This window comes from Geosmithia morbida, assembly GCF_012550715.1.
Source record: "Geosmithia morbida isolate 1262 chromosome Unknown scaffold_4, whole genome shotgun sequence".
In the NCBI taxonomy this organism is placed as follows: Eukaryota; Fungi; Ascomycota; class Sordariomycetes; order Hypocreales; family Bionectriaceae; genus Geosmithia; species Geosmithia morbida.
Genome location: NW_023336191.1, coordinates 1,487,143 through 1,503,677, shown reverse-complemented (window position 1 = coordinate 1,503,677; position 16,535 = coordinate 1,487,143). Strand labels below are relative to the sequence as shown.

General features: G+C 59.8%; 6 protein-coding genes across 6 annotated transcripts; 4 read left to right on the top strand and 2 right to left on the bottom strand.

Moving 5' to 3' along the window:
- Window positions 1–675: 675 nt before the first annotated feature.
- GMORB2_5944 (protein of unknown function (DUF1996)) lies at window positions 676–2,214 on the top strand (the record flags this gene model as incomplete). The annotated part of the gene is made up of 1 exon (XM_035467914.1): window positions 676–2,214. One exon carries the CDS (start codon window positions 676–678, stop codon window positions 2,212–2,214), a length of 1,539 nt encoding a protein of 512 aa, XP_035322880.1.
- Window positions 2,215–4,833: 2,619 nt separating this feature from the next.
- GMORB2_5943 (Major Facilitator Superfamily) lies at window positions 4,834–6,519 on the top strand (the record flags this gene model as incomplete). Its single annotated transcript, XM_035467913.1, has 1 exon — window positions 4,834–6,519. One exon carries the CDS (start codon window positions 4,834–4,836, stop codon window positions 6,517–6,519), a length of 1,686 nt encoding a protein of 561 aa, XP_035322879.1.
- Window positions 6,520–7,828: 1,309 nt separating this feature from the next.
- GMORB2_5942 (uncharacterized protein) lies at window positions 7,829–9,735 on the top strand (the record flags this gene model as incomplete). The annotated part of the gene is made up of 2 exons (XM_035467912.1): window positions 7,829–8,019; window positions 8,298–9,735. The coding sequence occupies 2 exons, from the start codon at window positions 7,829–7,831 to the stop codon at window positions 9,733–9,735; spliced, it is 1,629 nt and encodes a 542-aa protein (XP_035322878.1).
- Window positions 9,736–10,023: 288 nt separating this feature from the next.
- Window positions 10,024–10,754, bottom strand: GMORB2_5941 (NADH dehydrogenase; the record flags this gene model as incomplete). The annotated part of the gene is made up of 2 exons (XM_035467911.1): window positions 10,024–10,598; window positions 10,664–10,754. The coding sequence occupies 2 exons, from the start codon at window positions 10,752–10,754 to the stop codon at window positions 10,024–10,026; spliced, it is 666 nt and encodes a 221-aa protein (XP_035322877.1).
- Window positions 10,755–11,681: 927 nt separating this feature from the next.
- Window positions 11,682–13,924, top strand: GMORB2_5940 (transgelin; the record flags this gene model as incomplete). Its single annotated transcript, XM_035467910.1, has 2 exons — window positions 11,682–11,848; window positions 11,926–13,924. 2 exons carry the CDS (start codon window positions 11,682–11,684, stop codon window positions 13,922–13,924), a joined length of 2,166 nt encoding a protein of 721 aa, XP_035322876.1.
- A 550-nt stretch (window positions 13,925–14,474) lies between these two features.
- On the bottom strand, window positions 14,475–16,175 carry GMORB2_5939 (SET; the record flags this gene model as incomplete). The annotated part of the gene is made up of 1 exon (XM_035467909.1): window positions 14,475–16,175. The coding sequence occupies one exon, from the start codon at window positions 16,173–16,175 to the stop codon at window positions 14,475–14,477; it is 1,701 nt and encodes a 566-aa protein (XP_035322875.1).
- Window positions 16,176–16,535: the final 360 nt, after the last annotated feature.

The window sequence follows — 16,535 nt, the reverse complement described above, 5'->3', positions numbered from 1 at the left end:
TTCTGGTCGTGAGAGGAGCGACCTTGACCAAGAATCTGTCCGGTCTGGAATCTGGAAAATCTGGAAGCGCCCGTGCGTTGGCCATGAGTACGAGGCACCTTCACCCCCTTCTCCCATTCTTTGTGCCACCCCTCTCCCCCTCCTCTCGTCGTTTCCCTTACTTTTAGATATCAGCAGTATCCTTTCTTTCTTTTTTCTCTCACGTCGTTTCCCTCCCTCTCTCCCTCCCTCTCCCTCTCTCTCATTCTTCTCTTCTTCCCTCAACCTTCATTCCTGGAGTAGGCATAGTTCAGAGTTGCTGAGCATCTGAGCATCCTCTTCTCTCACGATCACTTCTCCATTCTCTCTCTTTTCTTTTCTTTCTTTTTTGGAAAAAAAAATCCCTTCTCTTTCCACCCAGGCTAGAACTGATTCAACACATACCTTCCCTCATTTTCCATTCTTAAGGCAGGACATTCCTTCTTTTTGCTCCTCTCTTCTTCTTCTTCTTCTTCTCTATAAAAGTCTCGGGCAAGACAAGACGTTGTGTGTGTGTGTGTGTGTGTGCTGGTGTATGTGACAAGAAGAGAAGAACTCTCCTCCTCAAGTCCTGGTGACTTGTACAATAGACAACGATAGCGACATCAAGGACCCAGGAGAGATCAGCAAGGTGTTCGAGGCAAGAGACGACGCAAGATGAAGATCAACTACGCTCCCTCCACCGCCTTGGCGGCACTCATCCCCTACCTCGTCAACCCGGCCGAGGCCTCCAAGGATGAGACCACCTTTGCCGTCCTCCGGTTCACCAACAAGGCCCTGACGAGAGGACGCATGGACCCCATCGTCTCCCCCGGCGTGGCCTCGCAGCACGTCCACAACATCATGGGCGGCAGCGGCTTCAGCTCCAACGCCACGGCCGAGGACCTGGACAGCTCCAGGTGCAGCAACGCCATGGTCAGGGGCGACAACAGCGCCTACTGGTTCCCGTCCCTGTACTTCCACGACGGCGACGCCGGGACCTTTGAGAGCGTCGAGGTCGACTACGTCAACGTCTACTACTTCTTCGAGCAGTCCGACGACGACATCACCGCCTTCCCCAAGGGGCTCCGCATGGTGGCCGGCGACCCCAACACGCGCACCGCCCCCGGCAGCTCGGCCACCAACCTGAACCCCGACAGCGGCGACATCGTCAACGTCAAGTGGACCTGCCCCCGCCTGAACGGCAACTACGACCCGCCTTCCTGGCCCGCGGACTCGGACGGCACCACGGCCGGCATCGGCGACCCCGTCAACAAGGGCGAGGGCGTGGGCTTCCCCGACGTCAACTGCGACGGGCTGTACTCCCCGCTCCGCGCGGACGTCCACTTCCCCTCCTGCTACGACCCGTCCGCCGGCCTGGCCGCCTACGAGACCAACATGGGCTGGCCCACCACCGACCCCTCCACCGGCAAGGTCAACTGCCCGGACGGCTGGGTCCACACCCCCCACCTCTTCTTCGAGGTCTACTGGAGCACGGCCGACTTCGCCGACCGCTGGACCCCCGGCCAGGGCACCCAGCCCTTCGTCCTGTCCAACGGCGACGCCACCGGCTTCAGCTCCCACGCCGACTTCTTCGCCGCCTGGGACGAGGACCTCCTCCAGCACATCATCGACACCTGCGACGCCGGCACCTCGGGCATGGACACGTGCCCCGGCCTCGACGGCCTCAACACCGAGAGCTGCACCGTCGAGTCCGACGTCGACGAGCAGGTCGACGGCACCCTCAGCCGTCTCCCCGGTGGCATGAAGATCTCCGGCTGGTCCTACGGTGCCTCGGACCTGCCTTCCTCTTCTCCTGCCGCTTCTGCCGCTGCCTCTTCTGCTGCTGCCGCCGTCTCGTCCCCCGCAGAGCCCGACGCCGTCCTCGCCGCCGCTTCCTCCTCCTCCTCCACCGCCGCTGCCGTCATCAACGCCGCCCAGGAGCAAGGGTCTTCCCCCACGGAGGAGGCGTCCACCAGGAAGCTTGCCACCACCACCGTCAAGGTGTCCATCACCTCCGAGGCTGCCGCTGCCGCGACTGCCGCCGTTCCCGTCGTGGACAGCGACTCCCCCCCCGCCGACGTCGTCGTCGAGACGGTCTGGGTCACGGAGACCGTCACCACCGAAGTCTACGCTGTGGCTACAGACGTCCCCGAGAGGAGGAGCGCCAAGTTCCGTCGGGGTCACTTCCACCGTCACCACCATGGGAGTCACTAGTGATTCTTTTTTTGCTATCTCGACTCTGTTCGGCCCGTCGTCGTCGTCGTCGTTGTTGTTGTTGCTGTTCCCTTCTGAATCGTTTGATCTTCCTTTCTACTGATGTCATCATGTTGTCACCATGTTTCACCGGTTGGAGGCAGAGCACATGAATGATTTCTCCTCACAACCCACCGTATTTTCCGACATCTATTCTTCTTCTTGCCCTGTTCTTGTTCTATTCTTATCTCGTCAATATCTTCCAATGGCCTGGACCATCTTCCATTCACCTACTTCTCTTCCCTACGGCCCCCATGTGTTGGGCGCATCGGCTAGGGAAGAAGATACGATTTCAACCTCATTAGAGGAGGGTCGTTGTCTTTTTTTTTCTTTTTTTTTCCATTCTCGCATTTTTCCTTCCACCCCCCGCCCCAACTTGGACTGATGCACTCTCGTGTTTATTAGATTCCTCCTCCTTCTTCTTTTTTTTTTTTTTCGGTCTCTTCCTTCTTTTACGAGGGTAGGATACATAAAATAGAAACACCTTTTTGACGTACTATCCACTTTTAGATCAATACCAGCACCATGATCTGCGCTCGAAAGCCATCCCTTTGATTTCAATATGTTAGACCGCCGCCCACCGGGAACCCGACCTCGTTGCCGAGCTTGGTCCTGAATAGAGCCCCTTTGGTGCTCATAACCCCAACTTTTGCGGACAGGACGGTACGGTCTCGGGACTACAGAGCACGTGTTCTGATATTCGATGGGCGGGTTTTAAAAAAATGAGAAGGATCGGTGAACAGGATCGATCACGACGATGACTCGCATCCGGTTCTTGCGGTCCATGTCTGGTTTGATGGTGGAGCCCGAGGCACTGATAGGGTCAGCGGCCGCACAGATAGATGCATCGATGGTACGCGCCTTCGGGTGGCCTGTTCCTCTGCTGTGTATCTCTTGGATGGGAGATTCGCTGTGAGCGGCAATGCAAGCGTGAAGCTACCGATATCACGGGGTCCCTGCATGAGGGGTAGAACACTCGATGCGTATTATGTCATGTGTTGGTATTGAAGGCCGTGGACGTCTTGATATCAAGTGAGATTTTCGCTTTTGCGAGATATTGCAGAGAAGAATGTATGGTGAGATCCGTCCAGCTCCTGACCGAGGAAGATCCATCTTCTCATTGTTACCAGTGACGTCGACAATAGCCTTGGATGAAACCGGTCGGCATCATCCTCAGATTTCATCTCGAAATATTATTGCTGTTGCGATGTAGAAAGGCAAGAAGATGGAAGCAATCATCTGTGTGGCACCTGCCCATTACGCCTACGAGTAAACTGTTGTCACTACGCCGCCCGCGTATTAAAGCAGCGCGGGCACTTTCCGCCCATCCCCCCTCCCTTCCCCCCCCCCCCCCCCCCCCGTCATACTCTTTTACTGGTCTTTCCCTTGAATGAAAAAATAACATTATGACGATAAATGTTACCCTGTCGCCTCACGGATCATGGAGAGAGAGAGAGAGAGAGAGAGAGAGAAGACGTCTAGAAGGAGTGATCGGGAAGGTTCCGTGAAGGGTGGAGAAGGCAAAAGAGGTGACAAGAGAGGTCTTAGCAAGATGATCTGTTCTACTTTTGGGATGTGGAACAAGGTGATGATGACTCGACCGATCAGAACGGCTGATCAGATAAACGGATGAAAAGGAAGAGGACGAAGGTGCTACATGTAATCTGTACCTGCTGTGATGACAAATTATCTCTACGAGAGACAGACGGAGAGAGAGAGAGAGAGAAAGGATATCACAGATACTCGTACACACCAAGTTTTTTTCTTCTTCTCTTCTTTTGAAACAAGGAGAGAAAGAAAAGAAAAAAGGAAATGAATTAGAAGAAGGGAAAAAAAGAAGAAAAAAAAAGTGTGCCGAGGCTCGTCGATCGCGTCGCGGCGTCACACGGTCATAGCTACGGAATCATATCGGTTGGCTCGTAATGATACTACTTTCCTATCCGTACTCCGTACATACAATACATTATCAGTAGCACAGAAGAAAACAAGCGCTTATTCGGTGCCTAAGACGGAGTAACCCGTAATAGTTAAAGCCCCCGCCGTACATTGTATGTTATCGGTACCCTTTCCCGGTAAAGTGGATACCTTACCCCCCCCCCCCCCCCCCCCCCCCCCCCCCCCCCCCCCCCCCCCCCCCCCCCCCCCCCCCCCCAGTCGGATTATGGATTATGGAGCGTGCACGTTCCTCGGCCAAGAGGGCAGAAAGATTTTCTGGACCGGAACTCCGTAATCTATATTATGTCCTGCTTCTACTCTCTACTACAGCAACAAAAAACATTGTTATCTAGCTGCCGGAACCCCCCCCCCCCCCTGGACGATTCATCTTCTGATACATCGACTCTCTCTCTCTCACACATACACTCTCTCACACACACACATACCACGCTCGCACTCTCTCTCATCAACCGACACATCGGGATACCCTCTCTCCGATTCCAAGATTTCGCCAATACGGTAACACGACGGCAAAAATCACCTCTTCTTCTCTTCATATAGGATACTACGTAACAGGAAAAGCATCGCGAGATCTTTTTCCAAAAARAAAAAAAAAAAAAACAAAAAAAAAAGAAGAAAAAGAAAATGACGGCGACAGCCTCATCGTCGGCGTCGACCAACTCGACCACCGCCCCAGGTGACCAGGAATCCCAGCGCATCTCGGCCCCGACCAAGGTCACCTACCTCCGACGACTGACTGACCAGGCCGGCGTGACGGAAGCGGTCCTCAACCACAAGTATGCCGGGCACGGGACGGAGGAGTCCCCCTACCTCGTCGAGTTCGTCGAGGACGACCCGTACAACGGCATGAACATGTCGCTGTCGCGCAAGTGGTTCATCACCGTCGTCCAGGCGCTGGCCACGCTCTCGGTGGCCTTTGCCAGCTCGGCCTACTCGGGCGGCGTGAGCGAGGTCATCGTCGAGTTCGGCATCTCCAAGGAGGTCTCCATCCTGGGCGTCTCCATGTTCGTCCTCGGCTTCGCCATCGGCCCGCTGCTGTGGGCCCCGCTGTCGGAGACGTACGGGCGGCAGAAGACCTTCTTCGTCACCTACATGGCGCTGACCGCCTTCAACGCCGGCACGGCCGGGGCCGAGAACATCGAGACGCTCATCCTGCTGCGCTTCTTCGCCGGCGCCTTCGGCTCGTCGCCGCTGACCAACTCGGGCGGCGTCATCGCCGACATCTTCGGCCCCAACCAGATCGGCCAGGCCACCGGCGTCTTCGCCATGGCGCCCTTCCTCGGCCCCAGCATCGGCCCCATCGCCGGCGGCTTCCTGGGCGAGCACGCCGGCTGGCGCTGGGTCGAGGGCATGATCGCCATCTTCACCGGCGTCATGTGGATCGTCAACACCGTCTGCTACCCCGAGACCTACGCCCCCGTCCTGCTCCAGCGCCGCGCCGCCGAGCTGTCCAGCCGGACCGGCCAGGTCTACGTCTCCAAGCTCGAGGCCGGCATGCCGCGCAAGACGGTCGCCGACCGCTTCCGCCTGGCCCTCTCGCGGCCCCTCGTCCTGCTCTTCACCGAGCCCATCGTGCTGCTGCTGTCCATCTACATGGCCATCATCTACGGCACCCTGTACCTCTGCTTCGCCGCCTTCCCCATCGTCTTCCAGCAGGTCCGCGGCTGGAGCCCCGGCATCGGCGGCCTCGCCTTCATCGGCCTGGCCGTCGGCATGACCATCGCCACCCTCAGCACCACCGTCGACAACAACAAGCGCTACGCCCGCGTCGCCGCCGCCGCCGGCGGTGCCGCGCCCCCCGAGGCCCGCCTGCCCCCGGCCATCGTCGGCTCCTTCCTCATCCCGGTCGGCATGTTCTGGTTCGCGTGGACGAACGGGCCCGACATCCACTGGGCCGTCTCCATCGTCGGCTCGGCCGTCTTCGGCGGCGGCATCGTCCTCGTCTTCCTCTCGCTCATGACCTACATGATCGACTCCTACGTCATCTACGCCGCCTCCGTCCTGGCCGCCAACTCCGTCCTCCGCTCCCTCTTCGGCTGCGCCTTCCCCCTCTTCACCACCTACATGTACGAGGACCTCGGCATCCACTGGGCCAGCTCCATACCCGCCTTCCTCGCCGTCGCCTGCATACCCTGCCCCTTCCTCTTCTACCGCTACGGCCCCGCCATCCGCGCCAGGTGCAAGTACACTGCCGAGGCCGCCGCCCTCCTCAAGCAGATGCGCAGCCGCAGGGCTCCCCCCGGCGAGTCCGAGACCTTGGCTGAGGTTGAGATGGTTAGGACCCAGAGCAATGCCCACGTTGCTCACTAGAGCGTGTCGGACAGGGAGGGAGAGAGAGAGAGAGAGAGAGAGAGAGAGAGAGAGAGAGAAAAGATCGCTCCTTTCTCTTTTCCTGTCCTGACCTCTTTGCATGTCTTGGCGTTCCGGTGACCTTTTTTTTTCTTTTTTCTTTTTTCTATTCTCTCGAGGACTTTTCTTCTTCTTGCTCTGCTATATGTGAATCTTCTTCTCAGTTTGACAGACTGGTACGATACTGGGGAGAAGAGGAGTGCCTTCATCTTGCCCTGTCCGCAGAGACCGAGGAGAGAGAGCACTTTGAGATGAGACTGTGAATATGATACCCGGCATATATAGAGTACAGGTGGACATGATATCGGTCAGTCGTTAGAGCATGATGCATAATGGTAATCTACTACTACTACTACTACTACTACTACTACTACACACACACACACACGCACACACACACATATATATATATATATATATATTAAGATCAACCTGACTCCCTTATTACCCGTGAGAGCATCGAAGACACGTACGTACAGCTTAGGCGCCGCCTGGCAACGGTCGAACTGTACATGTAGAGACTGGTCAGACACCCTTTGGGGGGGGGGGGGGGCTGCTCTAGAAGTGCTGTAGAACATGTGGTGATATGTCGGGGCGGAGACATGCTCTGCATCGACGTAGCAACGAGCTGCAACATACTGTTTCCCCTCCTCCCGGTAAGTATAAGTATGCACTCTCTATACACGTGCCATCTCGGTTGCCTCGTAGTGGAAAAAAAGAAAAAAAAAAGAAGAAGAAGAAAAAGAGCTGGAAGTGAGAGCTGGTGACGCGCCTCTCCGCGTATCGCGTCTCCATATCCATTCAAAGGTACACGCGCGGGGGCCGGAGACTGAAGTCCGAGTTGCGTCACCAGTACCAGCTACTCATATCTGGCAGTGATTTGTATGTAGGACGCTCTACACATCATAGCCCTTTAATGTACTCGGTACTTTACCTCAGCTGACATCTCCCGTGGAACTAGTAATACGACCACAGAGTAAACGATTGGCTTTTCGCCCTCTTTCCCTTCTCCTTCCTCCGCTACATGGTAATAATCAATCATGATATAGACGACAGTGCATAATACCACCCGACAACCAACAACCGACAACCAACAGCCAACAGCCAACAGCCAACAGCCAACAGCCAACGACCGAATGCCAGCCAACCCACATGCAGATATCCGCACATAAACATCTCACCCTTCGCCCCTGACGGTGTCGCACTCGATAGGAGAGGAGAAGAGCTGTAGCGGAAGATCAGAAGAGAAAGCTGCAGGCCGCTCTCCGTCATGAGCTCATCATCGCCTCCGACCCCTCTATCGCAGTCGACGTCCTTCTACTCGGCCCCGGATGGCGAGGACAACTCGACGGCGGCCAGCAGCCCCGTCCACACACATCTCTTCCCGTACCGGAGCGCACGGCCGCTGCCACGCGAGCTGAGGCAGCACTGTCAGATCTTTCTCGAAGAGCAGCTCTGTACGTCGGCCGATGCTCCGATGACCCAACGAAAGGATACAGCTCTCTGTTTTGCTGACCAGAAACGACTGAAGACACATGCGCCATCCAGCTGTTAGGTAGCGTCCTAGGTGCCGGCTCGTCGTCGTCATTGTCGTCGTCGTCGTCGTCGTCTTCGCGTCGCATCACCAAAATGTCGTCGTCCTCGTCGACGAAGCGCCCCGTACTGATCCCTCCGGCAAGCCACCTCGCCCTCCTCGGCACCCTGACCGTCCACCCGACCTACACGACACGCGCGCGCAGCGCCGACGAGCTCGACGTGGCGGTGCAGGCGCTCGCGTACCTGCGCGGGGTCGTGTCCGTCGTCGGCCCCGTAAAGGCCGACATCCGCACGGCGGTGCAGTTCCGCCGATGGAGCCGCCGGTCCGGGCACCGCGGCCACGGCAACGACAGCCAGCCGTCGGACCACAGCGACGACAGCGACCAGGGCAACCACGCCGGCGACGAGGACAGGCTGTCGGGCCGGCTGGCCAACGACAGCAGCTTGTGGAGCCGCGGGCAGGACTTCTGGTCGGTGCTGGGCTGGGCCATGAACTGCAGCGTGCTGCACCCGCGGCGCTGGACGTACTGGAAGGCCTGGCTGGACCTGATGCTCGACGCCATGGACAAGGACTGGGAAGAGCGCGAGCGGCTGGACGCCGAGGCCCACCAGGCGGCCGGCACGACCGGCGACGTGCCCGTGACGGCGCGCCGGGAGTCCATCGTGACCATGTACCTGGACCAGCAGACCGGGCGGAGGGGCAGCTTCAAGGCCGTGATCAAGGCGCTGCTGGCTGACGGTGGTCCCATCTCGTCGGCCGCCTTCCGCGAGGTGTTTGACAAGGAGACGCGCGGGCCGAAGAGGAAGAAACCGTCATCGTCATCGTCGTCGCGGAAACGCAAGCGCGAGACGCTCGATCTCGAGAACGACGAGTTCGGCGACTACCTGGTCGACGACGAGGACGAGTGCGCGTCTTCGGGGCAGTCGGAGCCGTCGACGCCGCAGAAGAAGAGGGGGCCGGACGAGCGCACGGCGGCGACGGGCCCCGGGGACGACGACGCCGAGCAGGTCGGCCTCGACCACCCGGGCCTGGTGGAATCGGTGTGGGTCCGCCTGCGCCTCTTCCGCCTCGTCTCGCTGGCCACCCACACCATGGGCCGGCGCGGCGAGCTCGACGACCTGTACTCGGACCTGGCGTCGGCGCTCAAGCTCGCGCCCCTCCCGCTCTTCTCGCTCATCGTCAGCCAGCGGTCCAACCCGCTCCCGCCCGAGGCCCACGTCACCCTTCTCAAGGAGCTCTTCGCCCTGCTCCTGCCCGCGTCGCACCGGAAGCCCGCCAGGGTCGACCCGGACGCCGAGGATGCCGGCGCCATCACGCCACCCATGCTGCGGGAATGCTTCGCTCCGTACCCGGCCAATACGGTCGCCGCCGACGACAACGCCAAGCTGTCCCTCGTCACCGAGAGCGCCGTTCAGCTGCTCTGGCGCTGCGGGGCGGTCGAGTACACCGAGCTCCTGGGCCAGGCTATCGAGAGGGGCATCGAGGCCCGCGAAGCAAAGACGAAGAAGAAGAGGTCTGCTACGAAGGCCAGGATGGACCCGGGCGACATCCTGGCCCACGAGGTCCTGAGCAGCTCGTCCGAGAGGCTGCGTCTGCTCCTCGAGGTGATGAAGGCCACGGCTACTACTGCCGTTGACTAAAAGACACTTGCGGTACTGAAATCATCGTTTTCGACATCTTGTACTTGCCTGACGGAACTCCTCCATGCTGACGACGGCGTTTTTATGGGAATGGGTGGAACATGGAAGACTCGAATTTGATATCTTTGGCGTTGCGGTTTTGATTTCGCTAGATTACCATCACCCCCCCCCCCCCCCCCCCAAAAAAAAAAAAGGGGGATAGATAGGCCTGCGTATGGGTTTACATGATTGGCACGCCCCCTTCTCCCTTCCTACCATCTAATATTACATATCTGACAAAGTGTCTCATTACTTCTTTCGCGGCGTAGGAGACCAAGCCTGTGGCTGCCACGTCTCACTCGGACCGGAGGCCTTGGCTTTAGCCCACGGGTCAGGATTGGCCTGCACACCCTTCCTCTTGCTCTTCTTCTTCTTCATCGTCTCTCCCGGAGCGCTGTCTGTATTCGGATTCGCATCGAGATCGGTAGCCGTAGCGGTATTGCTGATGTCAGGAATTTCGGTCGTCGTCGTCGTCGTCGTCTTGTCGCCCCCGAGGACTGCCCGCTGCTGCTGCTTCTGCTGCTGCTGAAGTTCCTGCCTGGTCGTCTCATCGTGCCCGGCGAGTCTGGGCTTGGCCTCCCACCGCGCATCGGCCTGGGCGGCGAGCTCCCTGATGCGCTCCTGGCGCGCGACGTCGGTGCGCTGCTCGGCCACGGAGGGCGGATCCTCCCGCGTGTACCGCAGCCACTGGTGCCACTGGGGCGTGATGCGCACCTCGGAGTAGTGCGTCGACCGCGGGTACCTGACTATGCGGCGCAAGCGGTCGGAGCTGGAAGTCCCTGCCAGGCGGAACTCCCAGAATGTGTTGCCCTGGAGGTCGATGCCTGGCAGCTGACGTGTCAGTGTCGAGTCGTACGACTTGTCGACGGACAGCGAGATTGGAACGTACCGACGAGGAACTGCCTGCGCCATGGTAGACGGAGGGCCTTCCATCGGTACCATGCCCTCGTCACGGGACCGATGGTGGTGAGAGGAGACATTGATGCTATGTGCGATGTCGAATGGTACGGAGTGGAATACTGCCACTATATATGTAAGTAGTAATTTCACTACTAAGATGCTAAGATGCGGAGCTCGTCAATGCTCCATGGGGTCCCCGCGGCGCACGCTTGCACTTCTGCTCGTAAGCGTCCTCTTCTTGAGATTTGGTTGGATAATGGAGAGACCGGTGCGCCACATGACAAAACTGCTATCCAGCCACAATGTCATGCACCAGCCACATAACTCTTGTCGGTACATTATTATTACAAGTAATTAATAGCTCAACCCTCCCGGGGTAAGAGAGGGGAGCGGGGGGGCGGGATTCCATGAAAATGCTACGTCAACAGCATAATGGCGGGCATTGATCCTTGATCACATCCGTAATGCCCGCCGCCGCCGTCGATGCCCCACCGAAACGACACATATGTAAACACCAGAAGAGGCCCCCTAGGCAGTCCCGGCTCTCCCCCTCCTCTGCAGGGAAGAGAAAGAAGGGCATACACACACGCACGCACACGCACACGCACACGCACACGCGCGCACGCCCCCCCCCCACCCCACCCACCTCGTTGGTGAGACATCAATTGTTCTTGATCTTAATATTTACCACAAGAAATATTTCCTCATAATACCAGATTCTCCAGTCTCGACTGGAACTTCTTGGACTGTTTTAGCCGCTACGAGAGCTGATGGTGTGTGCTATGCACTGCATGCCAGTTGGGCCCCGAGACAAATAGAAATCCCCGCCATCATCGGCTTGGCCTCTCTTTGCGACGAAGAAATAGGTAGTTCCCCCCCCGGCACGTCTGCTTTCTCCCTCTTCCTCCGAAGCATCGCGTGTGAGAGGGACGGCAAGCAAGATAGCTCATCGAGGACGACGACCACGACGACCACGACCTTTCCCCCGACAGAGCAGAGGATAAGAAATGGCCTCCGTAACGTCACTCGACAAGGATCTGCGCAAGGCGCGCCGCGATAAATATACGCCCGCCGCCGCCAACGAGGCTCGAAGCTGGATAGAGAATGTCCTCGGCGAGAGGCTCCCGTCCTCTGACCTCCTGGAGGGACTGAAGGATGGCCTCGCCCTGTGCAAGTACGGACCACCTTCTCTCCCTTCTCTTCCCTCCTTGCCTGCTCTGCTAACCCGGACCACCCCTTTCTACTGCGCAGGCTCGTCAACCTCGCCATCGCCCCCCAGTCGGTCAGGTTCAAGAAGTCGGCCATGCCGTTCGTCCAGATGGAAAACATCTCCATCTTCCTGCGCGCATGCCAGCAGCCGCCCCTCAACCTCCACCAGCACGACACATTCCTCACCGTCGACCTCTACGAGCAAAAGGACCCGGCGCAGGTGCTCCAGTGCCTGGGCGCCTTCAGCCGTGCCGCCCACGCCGCCAAGCCGGCTCAGTTCCCCGAAGCCATCGGACCCAAGTCGACGCCGACGGGGGGCAGCACCATGAGCCCCCAGGCCACGGGGCCCTCCACCCCCAGAAACACGCGCGACCGCGGTGCCTCTGTCGCGAGCAACACGCCTTCGGCCTACCGGGGTACCGGCACTGGCATCGGCATCGGCACCGGCACCAAGCCCTTGTTCCCCTCGCGCACGGGCAACTCGGCCGGAGGCGGCCGGCAGAGCCCCACCAAGAGCCCGACGGACAGCAACGTCAGCAGCTGGAGCAGGAAGGAGCACGAGAGCGCCACGTCGCCGGCCTGGAACATTGCCCAGTACGGCTACATGGGCGGCGCCAGCCAAGGCAACCTGGGCATCGCATTCGGCGCCCGCCGGCAGATCACCACGGCCACGCCGCAGGTGCCCAGCCTGGCGGACAAGGAGCGCGCGAGGCGCGAAGCCGAGGCGGAGGAGGAGCGCGCGAGGCGGGAGGCGGAGGAGAAGGAGGAGGAGCGGCGGCGCCTGGCCGAGCTGGAGGAGGAGGAGCGCGCGCGGCTCGAGGAGGAGAGGCGCTGGGAGGAGGAGACGACGCGACAGCGCGAGGAGGAGCGTCGGCGCGCCGAGGAGGAGAGGCTCCGGTGGGAAGAAGAGGAGAGGCAGTGGCAGGCGACGGAGGAGCTCCGGCGCAGGGAGGAGGCCGAGGCCGACGCGCGGCTGGAGCAGGAGCGTAGCCAGTCGCGCAACACCGGCGACGCGCGACTGCGCGGGAAGTTTTCCGGCCAGCACAAGGTGGAGAACGCCGGTCTGTCATCTCAGCCGAGCTCGACGACCGACTACGGCAGCCGGGTCAAGGAGCTGGAGCGGGAGCTGGAGCTGGCGCGGCAGCGCGAGGCCGAGTACGAGCGCGAGAGGCAGGAGCGCGACGGGCGGCCGCGCAAGGCGGCCGCGGATCCGGATGCGGCGGCCCGCGCCCGGTCGCGCGCCCGGTCCAGGAGCCGCGCGGCCGGCGAGCCCACCCGGCAGGACTCGTACGTCAAGGGCGAGCGAGAGGTGCTCTCGACGGCGTGGAGGAACCACCACGACGAGGCCAGGGTGCAGGAGGAGGCCGAAGATCTTCGTCGCAGGATGGAAGCGGCCGCCATCGAGGAGCGTAGCCCTGAGACCTCGGCCCTGTCAGCCTCGTCTTCGGCAGCGGCCCTGTCGCCCCGGCCCCTGCCCAACCCGGCCCTGGCCTCGTCGCCCCCGACGCTGCCGGCCGCCGTCCAGAGCCACAACACCGGTGGAAGCGGCACGAGCCGTCCCCTCCCCGACCCGACGCAGTACCGCCACCGCCACGCCAACCAGGTGTCCTCCCCTCCTCCGCAGAAGCCACCCAAGCCATCCCCCGCCACCGCGACATCACCCCCCGCCACCGCGGCAAGCCGCGCCCGATGGCTGAGCTCTTCCCCCCAGAACAGCATCCGCGGCGGCGGTGGCGGCAGTGGCGGCGGTGGCAGTACATCTACGCCCTCGCCACCCCAGAAGCAGGCCGCCCCGGCAAAGAAGTCCCTCCTCGAGCGGGAGATGGAGATGGAGCGCCAGCGTCAGAAGGAGTGGGAGGAGGCCCAGCGCGAGACGGCGGCCGCCGCACGGACGGGAGACGGCGGTGCCGTCGGCGGACGGTGGGACGTATCGCAGTGGACCGGCTTCACGGGCGGCGACTCGCAGAACAGGGGCGGGCAGGGCATCGGCGCGGGGAGGAGGCAGATTGTCGGCCCTAGACCGTTGCCTGGGTCTAAGTGAGGAGGTCGTTGGAGAGTGGGGGGATCCACTTTCTTCCAGAATATATTATATTACTCGTACATCTATATATATATATATATATATGATATATATATGATGTATGCTTTCTGTCTTCTTCAAAAGACCACATTACATATTTAGTAGAACACAGAAATAGAAGGGAAAAAAATTTAAAATGGATTTCTAATCATGATGCGTTTATATCAGTACTACATGTAACATGATCTAATAAGAATGAAAAAAAAAAGATATATAAGAAACCATTCATAATACTCCTTCCGACGCATGGCTTCGACATTTCGACATCTCGAGTTGCAGAGATAGAAAGAGGTCCCGTGAATATATATATATATATATACAACAATTATGTTACTTGGGTATTGAGAGCGTGTATTGAGTGGAGATAGGTGGGGAGAGGGAGAGGGGGGGGGGGGGGGGGGGGGGGGGGGGGGGGGGGGGGGGGGGGGGGGGGGGGGGGGGGTATTCAGCAAAGAAAAACCAAAACAACAAAAAGAAAAAGAAAAGAAAAAAAGGTGAGGATAGAAGCAAACTATGCCGAGTCACCATTCTGCATCGCGTGACCATTCGTCGACGTCTCCGCCGCCTCATCCCTGCACCTCTTGCACATGCACCAACCGCCCAGACTACCACTTGCCCACTCCCGTCTCTGGTCGACGGGAAGGTTGATGTCGCAGTAGTGGTTGAGGATCTCCTCGCCCTTGGCGATACCTCCCCTCCTGGGACCGACGATGCGCTCCTCCCGCGCCCACAAGACCATGTGGCCGCCCCAGTCCCACGTAACATTTGGGTCGCAGTCGTGGTTGGCCAGACACCAGTATGGGTGGACGGCGGCGACGTCGGGTCGGCCGTCTCGGAGGCTTTTACGGGCAGAGGCAGTGCCGCGGAACTTGGCGTACAGGGTGTTGAGGACCCACAGGTCGTAGTCCTCCAGGGAGGCGAAGATGTCGATGTCCATCTTCTCGAGGATGTGGAGCGGCGTCTCGATGTTGTACTTGAAGGAGAAGGGCAGGGTCCACTGGGGCGACGGGCCGGCGTTGGGAGAAGGGTCGATGTCGTTCTCGCTCGAGGGCACGAAGTCGCCCCAGATGAACTGTACCTCGCGCACGTCTAGCGGGTGGCTCTCCTGGGTGGCGGCGATGGCGAGCACGCGTGCCAGCAGGAGCAGGTACAGCGTCTGGTCGGCCTCGAGGGCGCTCGGGTCCTTGGCGATGGCGTCGACGTCCTTGTCGCACACGGCCGGGTGATAGCGGTCCTGGGCCTGGTCGTGGCACGCCTGGCTGCAGAAGACCGTGTCCATGCACTCGTCACAGCTGACGGCCTGCTCCTCGGCTCCGAGGACCGGCAGGTCGGAGCTGCAGGCGTCGCAGACAGAGTCCTTGAGTCGGTTGTTGGCCGTCAGGAGCGAGTACTCGCGCAGCACAACCTCGCCGGGCTCGATGTCCTCGGTGGCAAAGAGGCCCAGCTGCTTGCACATGGGGATGATGTCGTAATGGTCCGTGTCGGATGCCCCGTCAAGCAGCACGGGCAGCGTGGCGACCTGGACCTCACACTTGGGCGCCATGGGGCGCAGGTGGCTGTTGAGGGTCTCCAGGGACTCGGCGGAGAATCGATCGGGCTCATGATGGTTCCACGGGTAGACCTCACGGCGTACGAGGCCCTGGTCAGAGAGTTCGTTGATGTCAAAGTCCGGGCGGCCGAGTTTACGGGTGGCGAAGGTGTTGATGTGGCCCTTGTAGTTGAGCAGCTCCTGGTTGGTGGGGACGAGCTGGAGACCACGGTGGCAGAACGTGGCGGCGCTCTTGAGGCAGCCGCACAGCAGGAGGCTGAGGGACAGTATCTGGAAGGACCTTATGGAGGCCAGGGAACCCAGCCGTCGCAGCTGCCGGCTCTCGTCGTCGCCGCCGTGGCTGTCCGGGTCGGACTGGGCCTCCTGCCACTCGGCCAGGAGGTTCCCAAAGTCGAGCACACCGGGTGTGTCGCGGCCGAGGTAGGTTCTCAATGCGTTCGAGGCCCGCTCGTTGTATTCGAGGCCCTCGTCGGCAATCTCGTCTGTGAGGAGCAGGGCTCGGTAAGCATCTCCAGCGGCCAGGTCCGGGTAGCCCAGGTCTGAGTAGAGGACTGCGCGCTCAAGGTACAGGATGACATTGTACGGATCCCCGACGAGGGAGTCGGTCAGGTGAGATCGATGGGAGAGCATCTCCTGACGTCGGCCATCGTCCTCCTGTTCCATCTTGCGTGCTTCCGTCCCTTTTCCTTGCCTCTCTTCTCTGATTTCTTTCTTCTTCTTCTTCTTCTCGACCCTCCCTACTTCATCGGGCTTTCCTCCCCCTCCCTCGAATATGACACTGGGCGACACTTGTTTTATGCCGAGAGAAACCCCGTGAGGAGACGTGGACTTTGCAGGCAGTATGCGCTACGGCCTGATGGAAGAGGGTCGTCGACGGCACAGGCCGGTGTCTGTTCAGCCGGTGGGCGGTCGAGGTTGACGAGAGAGAGATCCAGGGCAGAGTTTGAAGATGCACAAGTGGCGTATAGGGTACGGCAGAGCCAGAGGGAGTGTGGGGTGGGGCTTCAAACGGCACGTCGACGT